At 39.1% G+C, this 18,342-nt stretch overlaps 1 protein-coding gene across 2 annotated transcripts in view; it reads left to right on the top strand.

The window, feature by feature from the left end:
- The window catches only part of PDK1 (pyruvate dehydrogenase kinase 1), a gene marked incomplete at its 5' end in the record, with an annotated part of 42,717 nt that extends 25,278 nt beyond the window's left edge, over positions 1 to 17,439 (top strand). Inside the window, 4 exons of one of the 2 annotated variants that reach the window (XR_014296983.1) lie at positions 8,114 to 8,224; positions 11,634 to 11,747; positions 14,098 to 14,373; positions 15,232 to 17,439. Coding sequence is in view for 1 of the 2 variants with exons in the window: in XM_082658118.1 (XP_082514244.1) it covers positions 8,114 to 8,224; positions 11,634 to 11,747; positions 14,098 to 14,238 (366 nt within the window). Of the gene's footprint in view, positions 1 to 8,113; positions 8,225 to 11,633; positions 11,748 to 14,097 lie in introns of both variants that reach the window. The other variant, XM_082658118.1, reaches the window with a different exon arrangement.
- Positions 17,440 to 18,342: the final 903 nt, after the last annotated feature.

Here is an 18,342-nt window from a genome sequence, read left to right as displayed (position 1 = left end):
TACATAATTTCTATATTTTTTATTGCTATTCTTTATTTGGTGAGACATCATCCTCATACTTTACTTCTTTAGAAATGATTTCCTTTAGTTCTGTGAACATATTTAAAATAGCTGATTTGAAGTCTTTGTTTAGTAAATTTGAGTTTCCTCAAGTATAGTCTCTATTGATTCCTTTTTTACCCTTGTGTATAGAACACACTTTCTTCCTTCTTTGTATATCTTACAATTTCTGTTGAAAATTAGACATTTAAAATAATATGGAGACCTTCAAGATGGCAGAGGAGTAACACGTGGAGCTCACCTTCCTCCCCACAAATACATCAGAAATACATCTACATGTGGAACAATGACTACAGAACACCTACTGAACGCTGGCAGAGGACCTCAGACTTTGCAAAAGGCAAGAAACTCCCCACATACCTAGATAGGGCAAAAGAAAAAAGAAAAAAACAGACAAAAGAATAGGGACAGGACCTGCACCTTGGGCAGGGAGCTGTGAAGGAGGAAAAGCTTCCACACACTAGGAAGCCCCTTCACTGGCGGAAACGGGGGATGGCGGGCGGGGGGAGCTTCAAAGCCACGGAATAGAGCACAGCAATAGGGGTGCAGCGGGCAGAGCGGAGAGATTCCTGCACAGAGGATCGGTGTTGACCAGCACTCACCAGCCTGAGGGGCTTGTCTGATCACCTGCCAAGGTGAGTGGGGGCTGGGAGCTGAGGCTCAGGCTTCAGAGGTGAGACCCCAGGGAGAGGACTGGGGTTGGCTGTGTGAACACAGCCTGAAGGGGGTTAGTGCACCACAGCTAGCCAGGAGGGAGTCCGGGAAAAAGTCTGGAACTGCCTAAGAGGCAAGAGACCATTGTTTCGGGGTGTGTGAGGAGAGGGGATTCAGTGCACCGCCTAAACGAGCTCCAGAGACGGGCGCAAGCCGCAGCTAGTAGCTCAGACACTAGAGACGGGCATGAAATGCTAAGGCTGCTGCTGCAGCCACCAAGAAGCCTGTGTGCAAGCACAGGTCACTATCAACACCTCCCCTCCCAGAAGCCTGTGCAGCCTGCCACTGCCAGGGTCCCATGATCCAGGGACAACTTCCCCGGGAGAACACATGGCGCACCTCAGGCTGTTGCAATGTCATGCTGGCCTCTGCCGCTGCAGGCTCGCCCTGCATTTCGTACCCCTCTCTCCCCACCAGCCAGAGCCCCCTAATCAGCTGCTGCTTTAACCCTGTCCTGTCTGAGCGAAGAACAGACACCCTCAGGTGACCTACATGCAGAGGCAGGGCCAAATCCAAAGCTGAACCCCAGGAGTTGTGCAAACAAAGAAGAGAAAGGGAGCAGAATAAAGAAAAAGAATGAAAAGAATTGAGGACACTCTCAGAGACCTCTGGGACAACATTAAATGCACCAATATTCGAATTATGGGGGTTGCAGAAGAAGAGAAAAAGAAATGACTGAGAAAATATTTGAAGAGATTATGGTTGAAAACTTTCCTGATATGGGAAACGAAATAGTCCAGGAAGCACAGAGTCTCACACAGGATAAATCCAAGGAGAAACGCCAAGACACATATTAATCAAACTATCAAAAATTAAATACAAAGAAAATATATTAAAGCAGCAAGGGAAAAGCAACAAATAACATACAACAGAATCCCCATAAGGTTAACAGCTGATCTTTCAGCAGAAACTCTGCAAGCCAGAAGGGAGTGGCAGGACATATTGAAAGTGATAAAAGGGAAAAACCTACAACCAAGATTATTCTACCCTGCAAGGATCTCATTGAGATTTGATGGAGAAATTAAAAGCTTTACAGACAAGCAAAAGCTACGAGAATTCAGCACCACCAAACCAGCTTTACAACAAATGCTAAAGGAACTTCTCTAGGCGGGAAACACAAGAGAAAGAAAAGACCTTCAATACCAAACCCAAAACAATTAAGAAAATGGTAATAGGAACGTACATATCAATAATTACCTTAAATGTAAATGGATTAAAAATATGAGTCATGTTGATAGTAGGAACCCCTGATGGGAAGAGCACTTTACCTCTGTGGTCTTCCTTCCCCAAACCCTTTATGCCAGTCAAGCCATGAGTAAAACATCAAACAGATCCCAGCTGAGAGACGGTCTCTGAAATACTCTCCAGAACTCCTCAAAACTCTGAAAGGTTAGCAGAAACAAGGAAAGTCTGAGAAACTATCACAGCCAAGAGAAGCCTAAGGAGACATTTACCTGACAATCAAACGTAATGGGGTGTCCTGTTATGGAAAAAAGGCATAATGTGAACACAATGTGGACTTTAGTTAATAATCACGTAACAATTAATGAACAATTAATTGGTTCTTTAATTGTGACACATGTACCATATTAGTGTAAGATATTAATAAAGAAAATTGGGTGTGATGTAAAAAAATATATATATGATGCAACAACTCTGAAGATCAGTTACTTTCCAGGTCCCTAAAGTTGTTGGTGGTAGTTGTTTGTTTGGTGACTTTTCATTATAAAACTAATTCTGTAATGTCTGTATCCTTTGTTGTGTGTGCTTTCTGCTTAGTGGTCAACTAATGATTGGACCGAGGTTTCTTTAAATGCCTTCTCCCAGTCTTTGTCAAGAGACTCTGTGTGCATATTGGGGCACACCTTCAATGTTTAGCCAGGCAGTTGACAACTCTGAATTAACCTTCAGGTTCTGCTTGTACAGAGCCTCAAGGTTAGTCAGAGGTGAAAGATTAGGACCCTCTTAGGTTCTTCCTGAACATAGCCCTGGGCATGAGCATGACCTTCTAGATTTCAGGATATCCTTGAGCTTTTCTAAGCCCCTGTGGACATCTCATTCCTTAGCTTTTCCTACTAAGTTTTTTGGGTAGCCTATTATTTGCCTTAACTGTTGTAGACTGCCTCAGGCAGCTGTCAGATTAACTAGTTACCTCTAAGTGTTTTTGACAAGTGTTTGAGGATGCGGGGTACGTGCACGGAAGACTTTTTCGCACTGGGGAGCACAGAATCAGGTCAGAGAAAGATAGTCTTCCCAGTGGCTGCCAGGCAACTCTGGTTGCAAGTTGTTGATGGGTGGGGGAATGGGAGGTGGGAATAAGCCAAGTTAAAATACCACAAAGCTCATTGTTGTTTTTCTTGAGTCAATACTCCCCAGATTGCTACAAGCCTTTGGTTAATTTCCAGAGTCCTGACAATTTTTGCGTTTTTGCTTTGGTGTTTTGATGGAGGACTTTTTGGAGGTCCTTTCTCCACTGTTTCTGCTGACGTCACTCCTGCTATTCCTTTTGAGAAGACTTATGCTTATTCCAATTCCTGTTCCTTTGTATGTGACCAGTTATAAGTGACAGGTTTTGTTGTTTTCTTTGTTTAATTGAAGTTTTTAAGATCTTCAGCTCTGTTCTGAAATTTCATAATGATGTGACTTGATGTGAGCCTTTTTGTACCCATTGACCTGGGTCCTTTAGAATTTCCACTGTTTCTTTGAAATACTTTCTTTACTGTTTCTCTTTCTGATAGTCATATTTCAAAGATGTTGGGCTTTGTGAAATGGCCCTCTGATTTTTATCTTTTCTTCTTGTTTTTTATATCTTGAACTTTTCATTCTACTTTGAGATTTCTTTGACTTTGAATTCCCAACTCCTCTATTGAATTTTATTTCTATTATAAATTTCCCAGGAACTTATTTTTTATTATTCCTTTTTTTTTGTAGTATTCTGTTCTGGTTTCATCTTTTTTTTTTAATCACTCAGAGGATAGTGATATTAGTTATTTTTTTAAAAATTAAAATGCTTCAGCTCTCTGTACTGTTTCCTCTGAATTCCTTTTTTCTGTTTATCCCTCTTGGCTATTCATATAAAAGAATGAGGCACAAATAAATATATGGGAATATTCTCTGCTGAAAAGGTAATGTGAACGTGTCACTTTTTTCCATTCCAGATGCTAACGTGTGCCTATTTTTTGGTTAGTTATGTGTCGGCTACTTGCTTATTAGGGTGTGTTTGATTCAGAATAAATCCCATATGTCTTCCGCTTTGGGGCATCAGTTGTGCTGCAGCATGGTCTTTCTCGTCCCTTTTTCTGCTTGTGTTTCCTGTGCTTTAGCATGCTTGTCTGCAGCTGCTTTCCATTACTCGTGGTCATCCATCACTGTATGGATCAAGGTTCACTGAGCTCTTCAGCACTCATCAGTGACTCGTTCTGTGCTGGGGGACAGGCTTTGCTTAGGGACTCTGTGTCTGTCTGGTATAAAGAAAGGTTCATAGTAACCCAGCAATTCCACTCCTGGGTATATACCCCAAAAGCTTGAAAAACAGGTATTTAAGCAAAAACTTATACATGAGTGTTCATAGAAACATTATTCACAGTAGCCAAAATCTAGAAACAACCCAGATGTTCATCGGCTGACGAACAGATCAACAGAAATGTGGTACATCCATACAATGGAATATTATTTGGCCATAAAGGGAATGAGGTATTGGCTCATGCTACAACATGGATGCTACAACATTGAAAACAATATGGTAAGTGAAAGAAACTAATCACAAAAGGCCACCCATTATGATTTAATGTATGTGAAAAGTCCAGAATAGACAAATACATAGGGACAAGAGATACATTAGTGGTTGCTTAGGAGTGTAATCAGTAAAGAGCCCGTGGTTTCATGAAAATACTCTAAAATTGAGTGGTGGTGGTTGTACATACCTGTGAATGGAGGCATACCTTGTCTTATGGCGCTTTACTCTATTGTACTTTGCAGCATTATTGTAAAAAACTGAAGGTTTGTGGCAACCCTACGTTGAGCAAGTCTGTGGGCATCATTTTACGAACAGCATTTGCTCACTTCATTTCTTTGTGTCACATTTTGGTAATTGCAATATTTCAAACTTTTTCATTATCGTGTTTATTATAGCGATCAGTGATCTTTGATATTCTAATTGTTTTTTGTTTTATATTTTTAAATTAATGTTTATGTACATTTTTTTAGACATAATACTGTTGCACACTTAATGGACTACAGGATAAGTGTAAACATAATTTTATAGGCACTGGGAAACCAGAAAACTCAAGTGACTCGTTTTATTGTGATATTTGCTTTACTGTGGTATCTGGACCTGAACTCACAATATCTCACAGGTATGCCTGTATGTTAAAAACCATTGAGTTGTATACTTTAAATGGGTGAATAGTATGGTATGTGAATTATATTTCCATAAAGCTGTTTAAAAAAAGAAAGGCTTATAAGGGTTTTGAACAGACTGTTCCAGAAGCTTCTGTACAAGTCCTTAGCTATATCAGGCTCTCCTCACATCCAGGTCACATGACTGCATCTGCTCTTGTTAGCGCTTTCCATGTTAAATGCTTGCTTTAATTTTCTTCAGTAGAGCTTTCATCCCCATCACTTACTCTAGAATTTTCAGGATCAAGGCCTGGATTTTTTTGCCCCCCATTCTTTTAGCTTGTTGAAATTATTGACATTTTTTTTTTTACTTTTTATCCCTCTGCTAAAAATCCTGCGAAAGAATTGGTTTTTTCTGACTTACAAGTCTAGCTACTGTTTCAGATTTGGTGTTTGGTCTATATTCAGTAAATAACATAAGTGTTACAGCCACGTCTTATAAATTAAAACTTAAATGTCTTGGTTCATTCACTGTTGGCAGTTTTACAAACCGTACAAACGTTAAAAAGCTGTTGACTAAGAAACTTCAGGAGCTGTGGGTGAATTCAGGATTAGTAAATTTCCTGCCTTCAGAACTGTCATCAAGTTAGTAGTGGTTCATTTCCCGTGGACCCGAAAATCCACATATATTAGACCAGGGAGCCTAGTGTTATGGGAAACAGGACTTTAGGGATGGCAGGTCTCAGATGACATTGAGAGGTGGTGATTTCATGCGCTGAGGAGAAAATTTTCAAAGTAATTGGCAAACTTCTCTTCCTCTGCCTTCCTGTTGACATGACTCTACACTGCCCTTCTCTTTCACAATCTCTTTCCTTTTCCTTGATGTAGGCTTATGTTTCTATGATTCTTGATTTTTTTCTTCAAATAATCTTTAGAGTTTTTCAATTTTCACATCTCTTTCGCAATATATTTGTCATCAGAGTGCCATTCTTCTTGTCTTAAATATATGCAGACCAAACATGTCTGTCTGTCTCTCCGTTATTCCCTCTGTCCCTTTTTCCCAAAGAACTCAGGTTCTGTTATAATACCTGTTACAATTCTCTTGGAAACTCTTTTGACCACTTCAAAAATGTACTGGTTCCAGTTTATTGTATTTTTGGCTGCAAAGCAAAAGCAGCTACCTTTATCAATTTTTAACTATATTTCCATGGCTTAGATTACCCCTCCACCTCTAATGAGACGACACTTCTCAGTCACCCCTGGCCTTTCTTTTCCACTCTGCTTTTATCATACTAACCTACGGCTAGAAATCACTTCTTGTTTCATACCTGCTGGATTGCTGTAGTGTTTCTGACCAAAAGGTTAAGGAAAATCAGGAAATATTTATTGAAGTGTACCTTTTTATCTTAGTATCTAATGTGTTGTTTACTTAATATTTATAGAACCACACTTGACTCATGTTACCAGTAAATGTGCAGCAGAGCATTAAATTAAAGGATGAATAATTAACAAATTGATGGATCTCAGAAAATACCCAGAGCCCTTCATTCATCTTACTAAAATAAATCTCTTCACAGGGCTTGAATTCATAGCCAAGAACAATTTCAAGCATAATGCTACATATATAAGTTCTTAATAAAGTGCTTGTATATTTTTATACTGTAGTTATCTAATTATAGACATCAGAGGCCAGTCTTCAAATGATATTTCAAAGCAGATTTGTATTTGAAAAATTAAAATAGCTATGAATTTCCATTGTGAGAGTAATAGATGTACACATAAATATTTTTAGAGACTATATAAAAACTCAGCTGTAAGCCATTCAAATTGGCTTTTTAATACATATCATTCCATACAGTTTTTATCTGTATATCTATATACATGTTAAAAGCAGGTTTGTATATCACAACCATGTTAATATTATAGATAGAATCAATTTAGATTTTGTGACAAGGGAAAATGGCTAAAGTAGATTAAAAGATAAGCTGTACGATAGCTAGGAAAAAAGTCCATGTTAACTGAAGGAAAACAATGAAGACAATCTAAATAAATCACTAAATTCAATCTACCATATGATTTGAGTTGGAAAATGACGTAAGAACAATGTAAAGAATTGTGTCCTTTATAACTCAGCACAGAGTTGTCTGGGAGACTGTGCTGTGAAATTACTTGTAGATGAGACTCTAAAACACAATGAAATGGTTCTGTTTTTTTCCTCCCTGAAAATGGAAATTATACTTTTATTTCCATAACAGAGGTAATTGTGGGAAAAAATTAAGAAACTAAAACCCCAAAAGAAGAAAGTCACTCATAATTCCATTGACAATTATATTTCATTAGACTTCTTTATAATTTTTGCAGAATTAGAATGTCATAAATGCTTCTCCATTTTTTTTTTTGCTACTTAACAATATTTTATGAGCCTCTCATGCCAGTACATACAGTTCTACCTAATATTTAGTGGCAAAATAGTATTCTGTTTAGAATGTATGTTAGTTTACTTAAATAGCCCCCTATTGAGGTGGTAATCCAGTTTTAGCTGTTCTACACAGTACTGTCATGGACATTCTCATACGTACTTAGCATGCTTTTCGGATTATTTTCTCAGGATAAACGTTGTGTCAAAGGGTACATGCATGTTTCATCTGGTTGCCAAACTGCCTGTTAGAAAGGAATTACAAATTTATTGTTACATCCAAGATAAGCTAAGCCTTTGCCCCATTGTGTGCTGTACTGCATCATTAGTGTGACTGCAATAATTACACAAAGCCACAGCATTGAAATTTGTATTACAGTGGAGTTCCTTATGTCTTAGAATTCTACATATTAGAGGGGTTAAGTCCAGCGGTGATGGAAATGTTTACATTCGCAACTTGTATCACATGGTATTCATTTTGGAAAGCAGAGCTTTTCAGCCAGCAGTTAAATGGTGACACAGCATGTGTTGGTATTTTGCTGTTTCTTGGACTTGGTGACAGGCCATGATCCTTTATTACCTTAGATGAGTGACCGAGGAGGTGGTGTTCCTCTGAGGAAAATTGACCGACTCTTCAACTACATGTATTCAACTGCACCCCGGCCTCGTGTTGAGACGTCCCGAGCAGTGCCCTTGGTATGTGATCAAGAAATTGTGAAGCAGGTTTTTGTGACTAGTCATAAAATAATTTACCACATAAATCAGTTAAGCCATTGTGTAGGTTTCACCACAAGGACGAAATGAAGCTATTAGGGGGGAAAAACCCCACTTTCCTCTAAATTTGTAGTTTTAAAAATGCTCTTTTTTAAAATGATAAGAGCATAGGACAAGGAGTATGGTTTTAGAGTTCTTGTTGCCAAGGTTAATAGTGGTGTGTCAGTAGTTTCCATGTGGTAAACCACATTTTGATATACTATCTCTAATGTGAAGCCTAAATTACCAGCTTTACTAGTACTTGGTTTAATCTTCAGTGTTTGGGTTTTTTTTCCCCTCAAGTACTTGTAATTAGAAAGATTACATGTTTGAGACTGAGAAGTATGACTAGAGCTCTGATCAGTTTATTTGCCAACCTGAAAATGGCTCAAATGATAATGGCGTTAATAGGTTTTTTAACTGATCATAGTCACCTATGTTCAAGTTTTAATAAGGTTAGCTTTTGAATGGACTCATTCATGGTCCTCCAACACCCAGAAGAGCACTTTGCCAAATCTCTTACCTGTAATTCTGGAAAAACTCTTGTTCTTCTGGGCTTTGAAGGTTCTCTGGCATATACACTGGAGTTATACTGTAATGTGATTAAAAACAGTATAAGATGGGTCTATTTTAGACTCTTTCCTAGGAAGTTACTAAAAGGACTTCATTCTAATTGCACAGCACATTCTACTTACACAGCACAGATTCTGTAGCTACAACTGTAATACAGTTCATGTCTTACCAAACTTTTAAAATGATTGCCCTAGGAATGTGCTTTTCAAGTTGAGATATGGGTAGGCATCCATGTGCCGTGGGACAGAAAAGGTCAGATAAACACCAGTATCTTCTTAAATTCTGATTTTACTCTAAGAAGTGGAGAAAAGGGATATGCTGCTTTTGTAGTGAACAGACATTGTAGAATTTTTGTGGAGAGCAGCATAGTGTACTAGTCCAGACTCTGAATCTAAACTGTCTGGTCCATTCTCAGCTCTACTACATCCTAGCTGTGTAGCCTTGGGAATATTTTTGACCTTTCAATACCATAGTTTCCCCGGCTTTAAATTTCGAATTATGGACTTCCCTGGTGGTCCAATAGTTAAGACTCCGTGCTTCCACTGCAGGGGGTACGGGTTTGATCCCTGATTGGGGAACTAAAATCCTACATGCAGCGTGGTGTGGCAAAAAAAAAAAAAAAAAAAATCGAATTATTATAAAGATTGAGTTAATATATCTAAAATGCTTTTTATAGTACCTGGCACACAGTAAATGCCATGTAAGTGTTTGTTTAGGATGCAAAATTTACTTGAATTTTTAAGAAAACAGGAGGCTTGATGTGGCGCAGGCTGCCCCTACACCTACACAGCCTTACCGAGGGTAAGCCTATTGTTAAGCTTTTACATAGCCTCATTCCTGATGTCATGACCCCTTTGTAAGTGGACCCAGTAGGCAAGCACTGGCGCAGCTGGGGAAAGGCTGCTTGACCTCCACAGGAGTGGTCATCAGGTCATACCTGATTACTGAGAGCTTCCTCCACGTGATGCCTTCCGGTGGGCATCTACATGGATGGAATGTCTTCATGCTGTAAGCCTGTTCAGAGAGGACTGTCCACATTTCCCTCTTCCAGACCTTCTCTGTTAATCCAGTTTTGTTCTTTCCAAGTCTCTGACCAGCCAGCCCATTTGCCACTGCCCATGGTCCATGTAGGTGTTCCACTTTGAATTCCACCCACTGGTAGGATTTGCTTTCACTCCTGTCTTTCAGGCCCGGCCCTGAGAGAGGCTGTAGTGAAAAGGCAGTCCACTTTGGCTGGTGTGGGACACTGTGTAGATCCAGCAGTGGACCAGGCCCATGCTGTTTTACTTTTATGTTAACTACTTACAGGGGAAGCCTGATGGGTCCACAGGTGTGGTAGGTTCAGGGAGAGGCAGTGATAAAGTAGATCAGGTACCATGGGATCCTGAGCCACCTGCTCATGCAGTTTTCTTGGGGCCATTTCTAGAGCCACTTAATGTGTCAATCAGGGCCCCACCTGGAAAGAGATAATTATAATTATAATCCAAGGAAGGCTTATCTACGAAGAGACAAATTATAGAAATAGGGGTGGGACAGCACAGGAATCCTGGCTAGGAGCAGCAGAGCTGTCACCACCCTGACTCAAGGGGAGAAGGAGAAGTTAGCAGAACCCAGAAGGGAAAGTTGCAGAGCAGCTGCTTACTCTCCAGGGACCCAGCCTGCCCAGGGGAAGCAACCTCAGTGAGAAAGAAGCAGGGGATGAATACCCTGACTTGACTCCCTTGGAACTCCTACTGGGTTCCCCATTGGCTAGACCTACTGGAACCAGAGGGCACAGAAATCCACTGACATCTGTTCAGGTCAGCCTCCCAGGGCAAGGAGAAATGTGGAGAATGGATAGTTGATTTGGAGGGGTAAACAGAAACTCTGGTTTAAAAAAATCAAGTAATAAATGATAGAGGTAGATAAGGCCAGAGCCTGGATTTGTTAATAGCAGATTCCTGAATCCACATACACTCTTTACTGAAGTACTATATGGAATGTCATTGAACATCTGAGTTGGTGATAAGACCCTTTTTTACATTTATCCAAATGTTCTTCTTTGTATTAAAGAATTGGTAGGATTTATCCAGGTAAAGATGGCCATTCCAGATACTGGGAACAGAATGAACAGACACAGATGTGAAAAATAACATGATCTGTTTGAGGGACTAAGGAGGAAATTTACTTCAGCTGGACTGGAAAGTGGGTGGACAGACCTGATCTTACAGTCTTGAAAGCTCTTTTTTAGAAGCTTGGATTTTTAGGCAGTGGGTCTGGATGATGGGGGTGGGGAGGGTTTTGGGGTGCTTCAAAGATTTTTAAGCAGGGTAAGTGACCTGTCAGTGAGAATTAAAAGAGAACTATTAGGGATCTCTTCAGGTTCAGAACACGGGCTGCAGTTCATGGTGTGAGGCCATGACATATATCTGTTAGGCTGCCACCAGGCTCTTTCTACCCTTGCTCCCGAGAGAGGCCATGTTTTATGTAGTATCACCGAAAGCGGTATTGGGATGCTCTGGAGCAGGGCAAGAAAGAAGAGAAACGTGCTTCTTCTAGACCCCCACAGGTCATTTTATACAAATAAGACGAATGAGGAATTTTAAATGACCAGAGGGAAGCCGTCTAATGCAGTACTCAACTGGGCTGCAGCTTGATCATTTTTAATACTTAAGTATTAACTGATCTTTTAGATGCGGGCTCTGATAGCTCTGGGATACTCCAATAACGTTTATTTTAATTAGAGAAGTATTTCAGTGTGTGGCTTTCCGAATAGAATTTCATTTTTCTCATCAAACAGGCTGGTTTTGGTTACGGATTGCCCATATCACGCCTTTATGCACAGTACTTCCAAGGAGACCTAAAGCTGTATTCCCTAGAGGGCTATGGGACAGATGCAGTTATCTACATTAAGGTAATGACTATAGTCTTCTGGACTTAATGATACTTCTTTGATTATAAGATGCCAGCATTTAACTGTAATGAAATTTTCTTCTACCTCGTGCTATTATAACAAGGATCTCCTCTGCTTTGACAAATGATCTCTTTGACTGTGGGTAAGAAACGCTCGACTATAATGATCAGGGCTTTGTTAATAGAAAAAAAACTGGGTTAAAGTGGGGCTTCAAAAACTTATGTTAAAATTAAATTTGTAAGATAAGACACATGAATTGACATTGATTCACCAGCCTTTTGATGTACTTGCTGAGGCCTTTCATTTGCATATGGGTCTGCAGATTGAAGTTTCAATTGTCTTTCTTGCAGAAGCTATACTTACAATACCTTGTTTTGGTTTCTTTAATCAAAGAAATAGCCAAGTGCATAATCCTTGTTGATTATTATGCATTTCCTTACAGTTGTCTTCTGATTTGACAGCAATTTTTATCTTTTTTTTTTTTTTTTTTTTTTTTTTTGCGGTACGCGGGCCTTTCACTGTTGTGGCCTCTCCCGTTGCGGAGCACAGGCTCCGGACACGCAGGCTCAGTGGCCATGGCTCACTGGCCCAGCCGCTCCGCGGCATGTGGGATCTTCCCAAACTGGGGCACGAACCCGTGTCCCCTGCATCGGCAGGCAGACTCTCAACCACTGCGCCACCAGGGAAGCCCCGACAGCAATTTTTATGTGGCTTTCCTTCATGAGTCTTTATGAAACATTCATCTTAGTTTTCAAAGAACCCCCCCCCCCGCCCATTTTTTGTGCTTTGTTAAAAGCAATACTTAGATTAAATTACAATGACAGATTTAAGTATATTAACAGATTTAGGAACAATTACAGGTGACTCTTGGTAAGCACATAGCTCACCTGGTGGAAACAGACTTGCCTGGGTTGTTCCCTGTGTTTATCTGACAAATCAGTATAAATTACAGGGATAGAAAGCCCTGGGTTAGTTCAGCGGTGGGCTGTTGGTACCTAATTTTTTAGCGACGCTAGTTTCTTGTTCTGGCCACTAGATGGCACCTATTTTATAGGAAATGCTAAAAACTTTACATTAGAAAAAGTAAAAATTGTCTGAAAAGGTTAAGTTCTTTCAAGATAATTATCTTTTTTTAAACCATCTCAATTGTGAGGAACTTAAAAACATTGCCTTCATGATGCCCTTTTTATCATCAAATGTAACATTTTTGTTTGAGTCTATAGATCAAGGAGTTCCAGCATAAAGAGAATATGATGTATAGGTGAAAGGTCTCTAGCTCCATTTTGGAAAAAAATAGAATACATGAAGTCTTATAGAATAATTAAGGTCCTTCCTTCCTATTATTGGAATGAAACTTCCAGTTCAATATTTTCTACATCTTGGGGAATACCTGTGGCTTAAGATTGAAATCCTACCAAAATATCCTAATTTGAAGATAATGAGGAACATAGTTTATCTCAGTGATACACAGGAAGCTGAAATAGAACGGTGAATTAATTGTGATAATATGTTGGAAACATGAAATTACAATCAGCCCTCTGTATCCCTGGGTTCCATATCCATAGATCTGAACACGACTAAAAAATATTCGAAGAAAAAAGGAATTCCAGAAAGTTGCAAAAAGCAGAACTTGAATTTGCTGCACATCAGCAACTATTTACATAATATCTACGTCACATTTGTATAGCATTTACATTGTATTAGCTATTATAATTAATCTAGAGATGATTTAAAGTATACAGGAGGATATTTAAAGGTTATACATAGATACTGCAGCATTTTATATAAGTGACTTGAGCATGGGCAGACTTTGGTATGCATGCGGGGGTGGGGGGGTGATACAGAGGGTCAGCTATGCATGATGCAGAAATCATGTACAGAAATCGTGCTGTAACTAAAATTAGTGTGACTTTAATGTAGGAGAAGACACAGGATCAAACCCAGATTTCATTAAGTGATTGTACAATTACATATGTTAAGGTACATATGTGAATTTTTATGCTTTTACACTTAACTGACTTTTTCAGTTAACCAACTTCTGTTTGTCATGTTTTATAAGAATGTCTGTCACACGTGTGTCAAACTTCAATCCAGCAGCTCCCAGGCTGGCTGGAGAATTACCGCAAGCAATAAACTCAACATGCACATCAAGCAGTTGCCATGGGCTTAGTAAATAACACGTTTCAAAGATGTGCTCTATTTTAAAATGTATGTAGATGGTCTTATGCTTGATAAAATACAAATCCAATGAAGTATTGTTTAATTTGTAGTAACCTTTTGGCCACTGTAGATTTTCTCAAATAATGCATTCCAAAAAAACGCCTGATTTAGGTCCTGCTTTGACTTTCAGGCTCTGTCAACAGAATCAATAGAAAGACTCCCGGTATATAACAAAGCTGCCTGGAAGCATTACAACACCAACCACGAGGCTGACGACTGGTGTGTTCCCAGCAGAGAACCGAAAGACATGACGACATTCCGCAGTGCCTAGACACACTTGGGACCCCTGGAAAATCCAGATGTGTTTTTTTATTAAATTTGGAAGGGATGGTGTTCAGAACTACACTATACCAAATACTTCATGTGTCGTTTTCACAGTTAACTGTTTGGGTAGATAGAATAAGTGGTAAGTTAAATTCCTCTTATGCCCATTAAATCTCCTAAAGGATGAAGTTGTACCTATTTTACACTTAAATTTTCACAGTTAATTGAACATTTTTAAACAACTGTAGTTCTGGTCAACTTTCTCTTTACAGTAGACTTCAGAAGCGTAGAAGTCTTTGGGTTTCTACAGGAAGCTGTGTAGTTTTGTAGTTTTTTAAGAAATACTTTTATGTCTGCTAGAAACATTTCCTTAATATCGATTAGTCAGTTAGCCATCTTTCTGTTTTAGAGGAGTTCTGCCAGCCTTTATTTAGTAATGACAGATGTAATAAGATGATTTACAGATTTACATGACTGACTACAATTAAAGCAGTAAACAGTTGCCCTGTTAAGTGTAGAACCAGCCACCTTTCAGCATCTACATGCATTGTCTTCACTCTGAAGTTAATTTATCGTGTTTTAATTTTATTGCAAAGGATTGTAATGATTGATTTCCTATGGAACTAAACCAAGATCATGGGCAATCTACTTTGAATATGCTTATGATTAATGCAATGGGAAATTTTTATACTAAAACCTAACAGCTGCTAAAATTCTAAATTGAATTTAAGAAATTGAGGGCAGAAGAGTGAGTCGCAAAAACTGTACTAAAGATTGTTGAGATTACCTGGGGGGTGCTTTTGAGAAAGTTTTTCTGAGTCCTACTCCAGACAGAATCAGACTCTGCGGCTGGAGTTCAGGAATCTCAGTTTTTATAACACTTCCTAGACCAGTCTGATGCCTCACCTAGTTAGGAAGCCACGCTTTTAAAGTGAGTAATGATGATACCACATTTGCTAACATAACAGATCTTTATATTTTGGTTTTCACCTATTGAAAGGTCAGACTTCTAGACTCTGGTGCAATTAGAAGCATAATTGGAAGCAAGAGACAAGTTGGCTACAGAAGAAGAGTCAGGTAACCAAAGGATTAGAACCGTAAATGCACAGGTATTGACAAAAAACATGTTATGAAAAATATCTATACTTTATCAGGAAAAAGTCACCTTGGGCTTATCACATTCAAATGTTTGCATTCGAATGTTAATTTATAATGTACAAATTTTTGGTATATTCAGTATATTACAACTCTGTTAGGCTTTAAGACAGAGATACCAAACAGGTGGTATCATCTTCGTTTTTGAGACTCAGAGTATAGCCCAAAGCTGCCCAGAATTGGCGTGAGGGCTCAAGCTGTATCTGCTGATCACTGTCAGCCGCCTGGTCTAAGAGACCATGAAAGTCAGGAGACTAAGTTGTTAGTCTTACCTCATCTTTTAAGGTGACAGGGAAGTACACTGAAAATAAATTTTAAAGTAAGATTTTAAATGTTTAAAGAACAGCTTTACTACTTAAATGGGGAACTTTATCTGGTAAATACATTGAGTTGAAACAGCTCATTCTCAAAAGGATTATGTAAGCTTAACAGTGCTATACAAATTTGTAAATTAGAAGGGATGTTAAAGGGCCGTTAGCCCAGGACTCTCACATAAGAGATGAGGATCCTGAAACTCGGGGTGTGTGGGGTTTGCCCAGGGCTGATTAGCTGATGTGACCAAATGTTGGAAAAAGATCTTTTACCTATTACTCCTTAACTATGGATTTTATGATAAACAATAGGATATGCTAGTGGATGATTTATATTAGTTCAGTGTGTCACAGTTTTTTTAGCTTAAAATTACACTTTTCTTATAATGATGAAATAGTTTCGAATCCTTTGAATCAAAGTATTCACTTTCTTTCCTAAATGAGACATTTGTACAACTGACATAAATTTGATATTTTTACTTAATGATCCACCCACCCACACACAAAATTAAAGTTTCTCTCTTTATTTAAGAGCTAAGAAATTGTATTTTCAAAGGAAGAATGAAATCTTTTCCTTTAAGCTTCTTTTTAAGGTATAATGGCTTTTTCACTTTGTTACTGTGGTAAGGGACACAAAGTTACATACAGAAATATTTGGGGGAATGCTTTCTCTTAGTTGGTTTTAAATTATTGTGCTACTTGAAAAGTTTTTAGATTCTTATACTATTTTCCCCCACCAGCATTTAATATGATGCCATGTAGATTTTAAAAACATACTGAAAGATAAGAAATGGATACTAAGTGATTTTTGTAACCTGGGCATTTAATGAATATGCCAACATTTTTTTTAGGAAGAATCACAAAAAGTATTCTGCCCTGTACTTAAAGTACTAGCTGGCTTTAGATGTCTTCATACTTAATGGTAACCACTTTCTTGCACTGTGAAGTTTCTACATGAAGATGTTGAAGTGGCAGTCGACCCTATTATTTTATAAAATGTTTTGTGTATGGCAATAAACTGAAAACATGGATCAACTCTTATTCGGAAAATAAATTGACCAATTGTTTTTTAAAATAAAGGTCTCTTTCATCATCAAGGGTCAGCTTTCTGTAAACATTCAAAAAGTCGAAGCTACGTGGCTCACAGTGCACCTCACTATGCTTGGTAGAGGAAGTGTTTAGATTTCCACCGTGTATATTCTAACCGCCAAAGCAGGCAGTCGTTTGTATGGTTTGAGTTATGCTAGATTTTCATTATCCAAACAGCCACAGATGACTGACTTACTGCGTAAATGAACATCTTCTCTTATGTGATTTTCAAGAGGTTATGTTAGTATACTCTTTGAATAACTTTTCACAATATAAGTAATATAGGAAAAGCCTTAATTTAACCAGCATTACTGTGTGCTTGTACCAGCCGAAAGTCAAAATTAAACTCCTCTAGTCAAAGACAGGTTCCTGTCCTGTTCCTGATGAATGGGATATGGCCATCAATCTTCCCTTCATTATTAAAGCCAACAAGTTCCATAAAAGGACTGCATAGGTAAAGAACCAGGGAAACAGACTACTAGTGTTAGGGTCCCTTTGTGGCCTTGTGAACAGCCAATCAGAAAGGAAGCCAAAAAAAAAAAAAAATCAATTTGTTTGCATCTTCAATTGCTGTGCCATAAATGTGAAGTTTTAAACAGATGAGTAATCAGGGTTGAGTTAAGCTGGTTTGCAGATACTGTATATGATTAACTTCTGGCCCCCAAAATTAAATTTTCTTATAGTCAAACTGAATGCACTTGAAAAAATGTGGCGTGAAGTATTTTATGTATGGCAAAAAAGAACGCACTGCTGGTTTGCTTAGTCCTGGCTTTCTTAAATTACTGCACCTTTTGTTCTGTTTACACGTTTGGAAATAATTAGGTATATACTACCCACTCCTCACGTTTCTTCAGCAGTCATTAACCATAGGCTTTTAATAGCGAGAGACGAGACTGCCAGCTTTTTCAAATTTATGACATGAGATGACCATAAAGTTGGGTGGCCATGAGATTCTATACTATTATAGATATAAAACCATTTGGGGGAAGGAGGATCAAGATGGTGGAGTAGGAGGATGTGGAGCTCACCTACCGCCATAAACACATCAAAAATACACCTGCATGTGGAACAATTCACACATAAAACCAACTGGAAACTGGCAGAAGATCTCTTACACAACTAAAGCTGCAGAAAAGATTTTCCATGTAATTGGGTAGGACCAAACACATAAAAAAAAGGGATCAGGATGGGACCAGCACCCCTGGGAGGGATCTGTGAAGGAGGAAAGGTCCCCACGGGCAGGCTCTCACTCTGGGGAGCCCCCTTGCCTGCTGGGAGGTCTGCTGGGAGAGGCTGGAGTGGCCTGGACTCTGATTGCAGGGAGTGTGTGCATGCTGACTTACCTAGCAATCAGGGCGGAGGGAGACCAGTACTGACAGCTGCCACCTCCTGCCCTTCCCAGTCCCAAAGGCGTGCAGAGCAGGGCTGCTAGAACGCACAGTGGGAAGATGCTGAATCTCGGGCAGATAGGCCCTGGGATAGGACTCTGTCTAACTGCATGGAGACAGCCTGGAGGGCCTGGGGTATGGTCTAGGCCAAATCTCAGAGCTCATTGT

Source organism: Grampus griseus (assembly GCF_964374135.1).
Source record: "Grampus griseus genome assembly, chromosome: 7".
Taxonomy (NCBI): Eukaryota; Metazoa; Chordata; class Mammalia; order Artiodactyla; family Delphinidae; genus Grampus; species Grampus griseus.
Note: the sequence above shows the minus strand (reverse complement) of the source record. Positions and strands in the feature narration are given on the sequence as shown.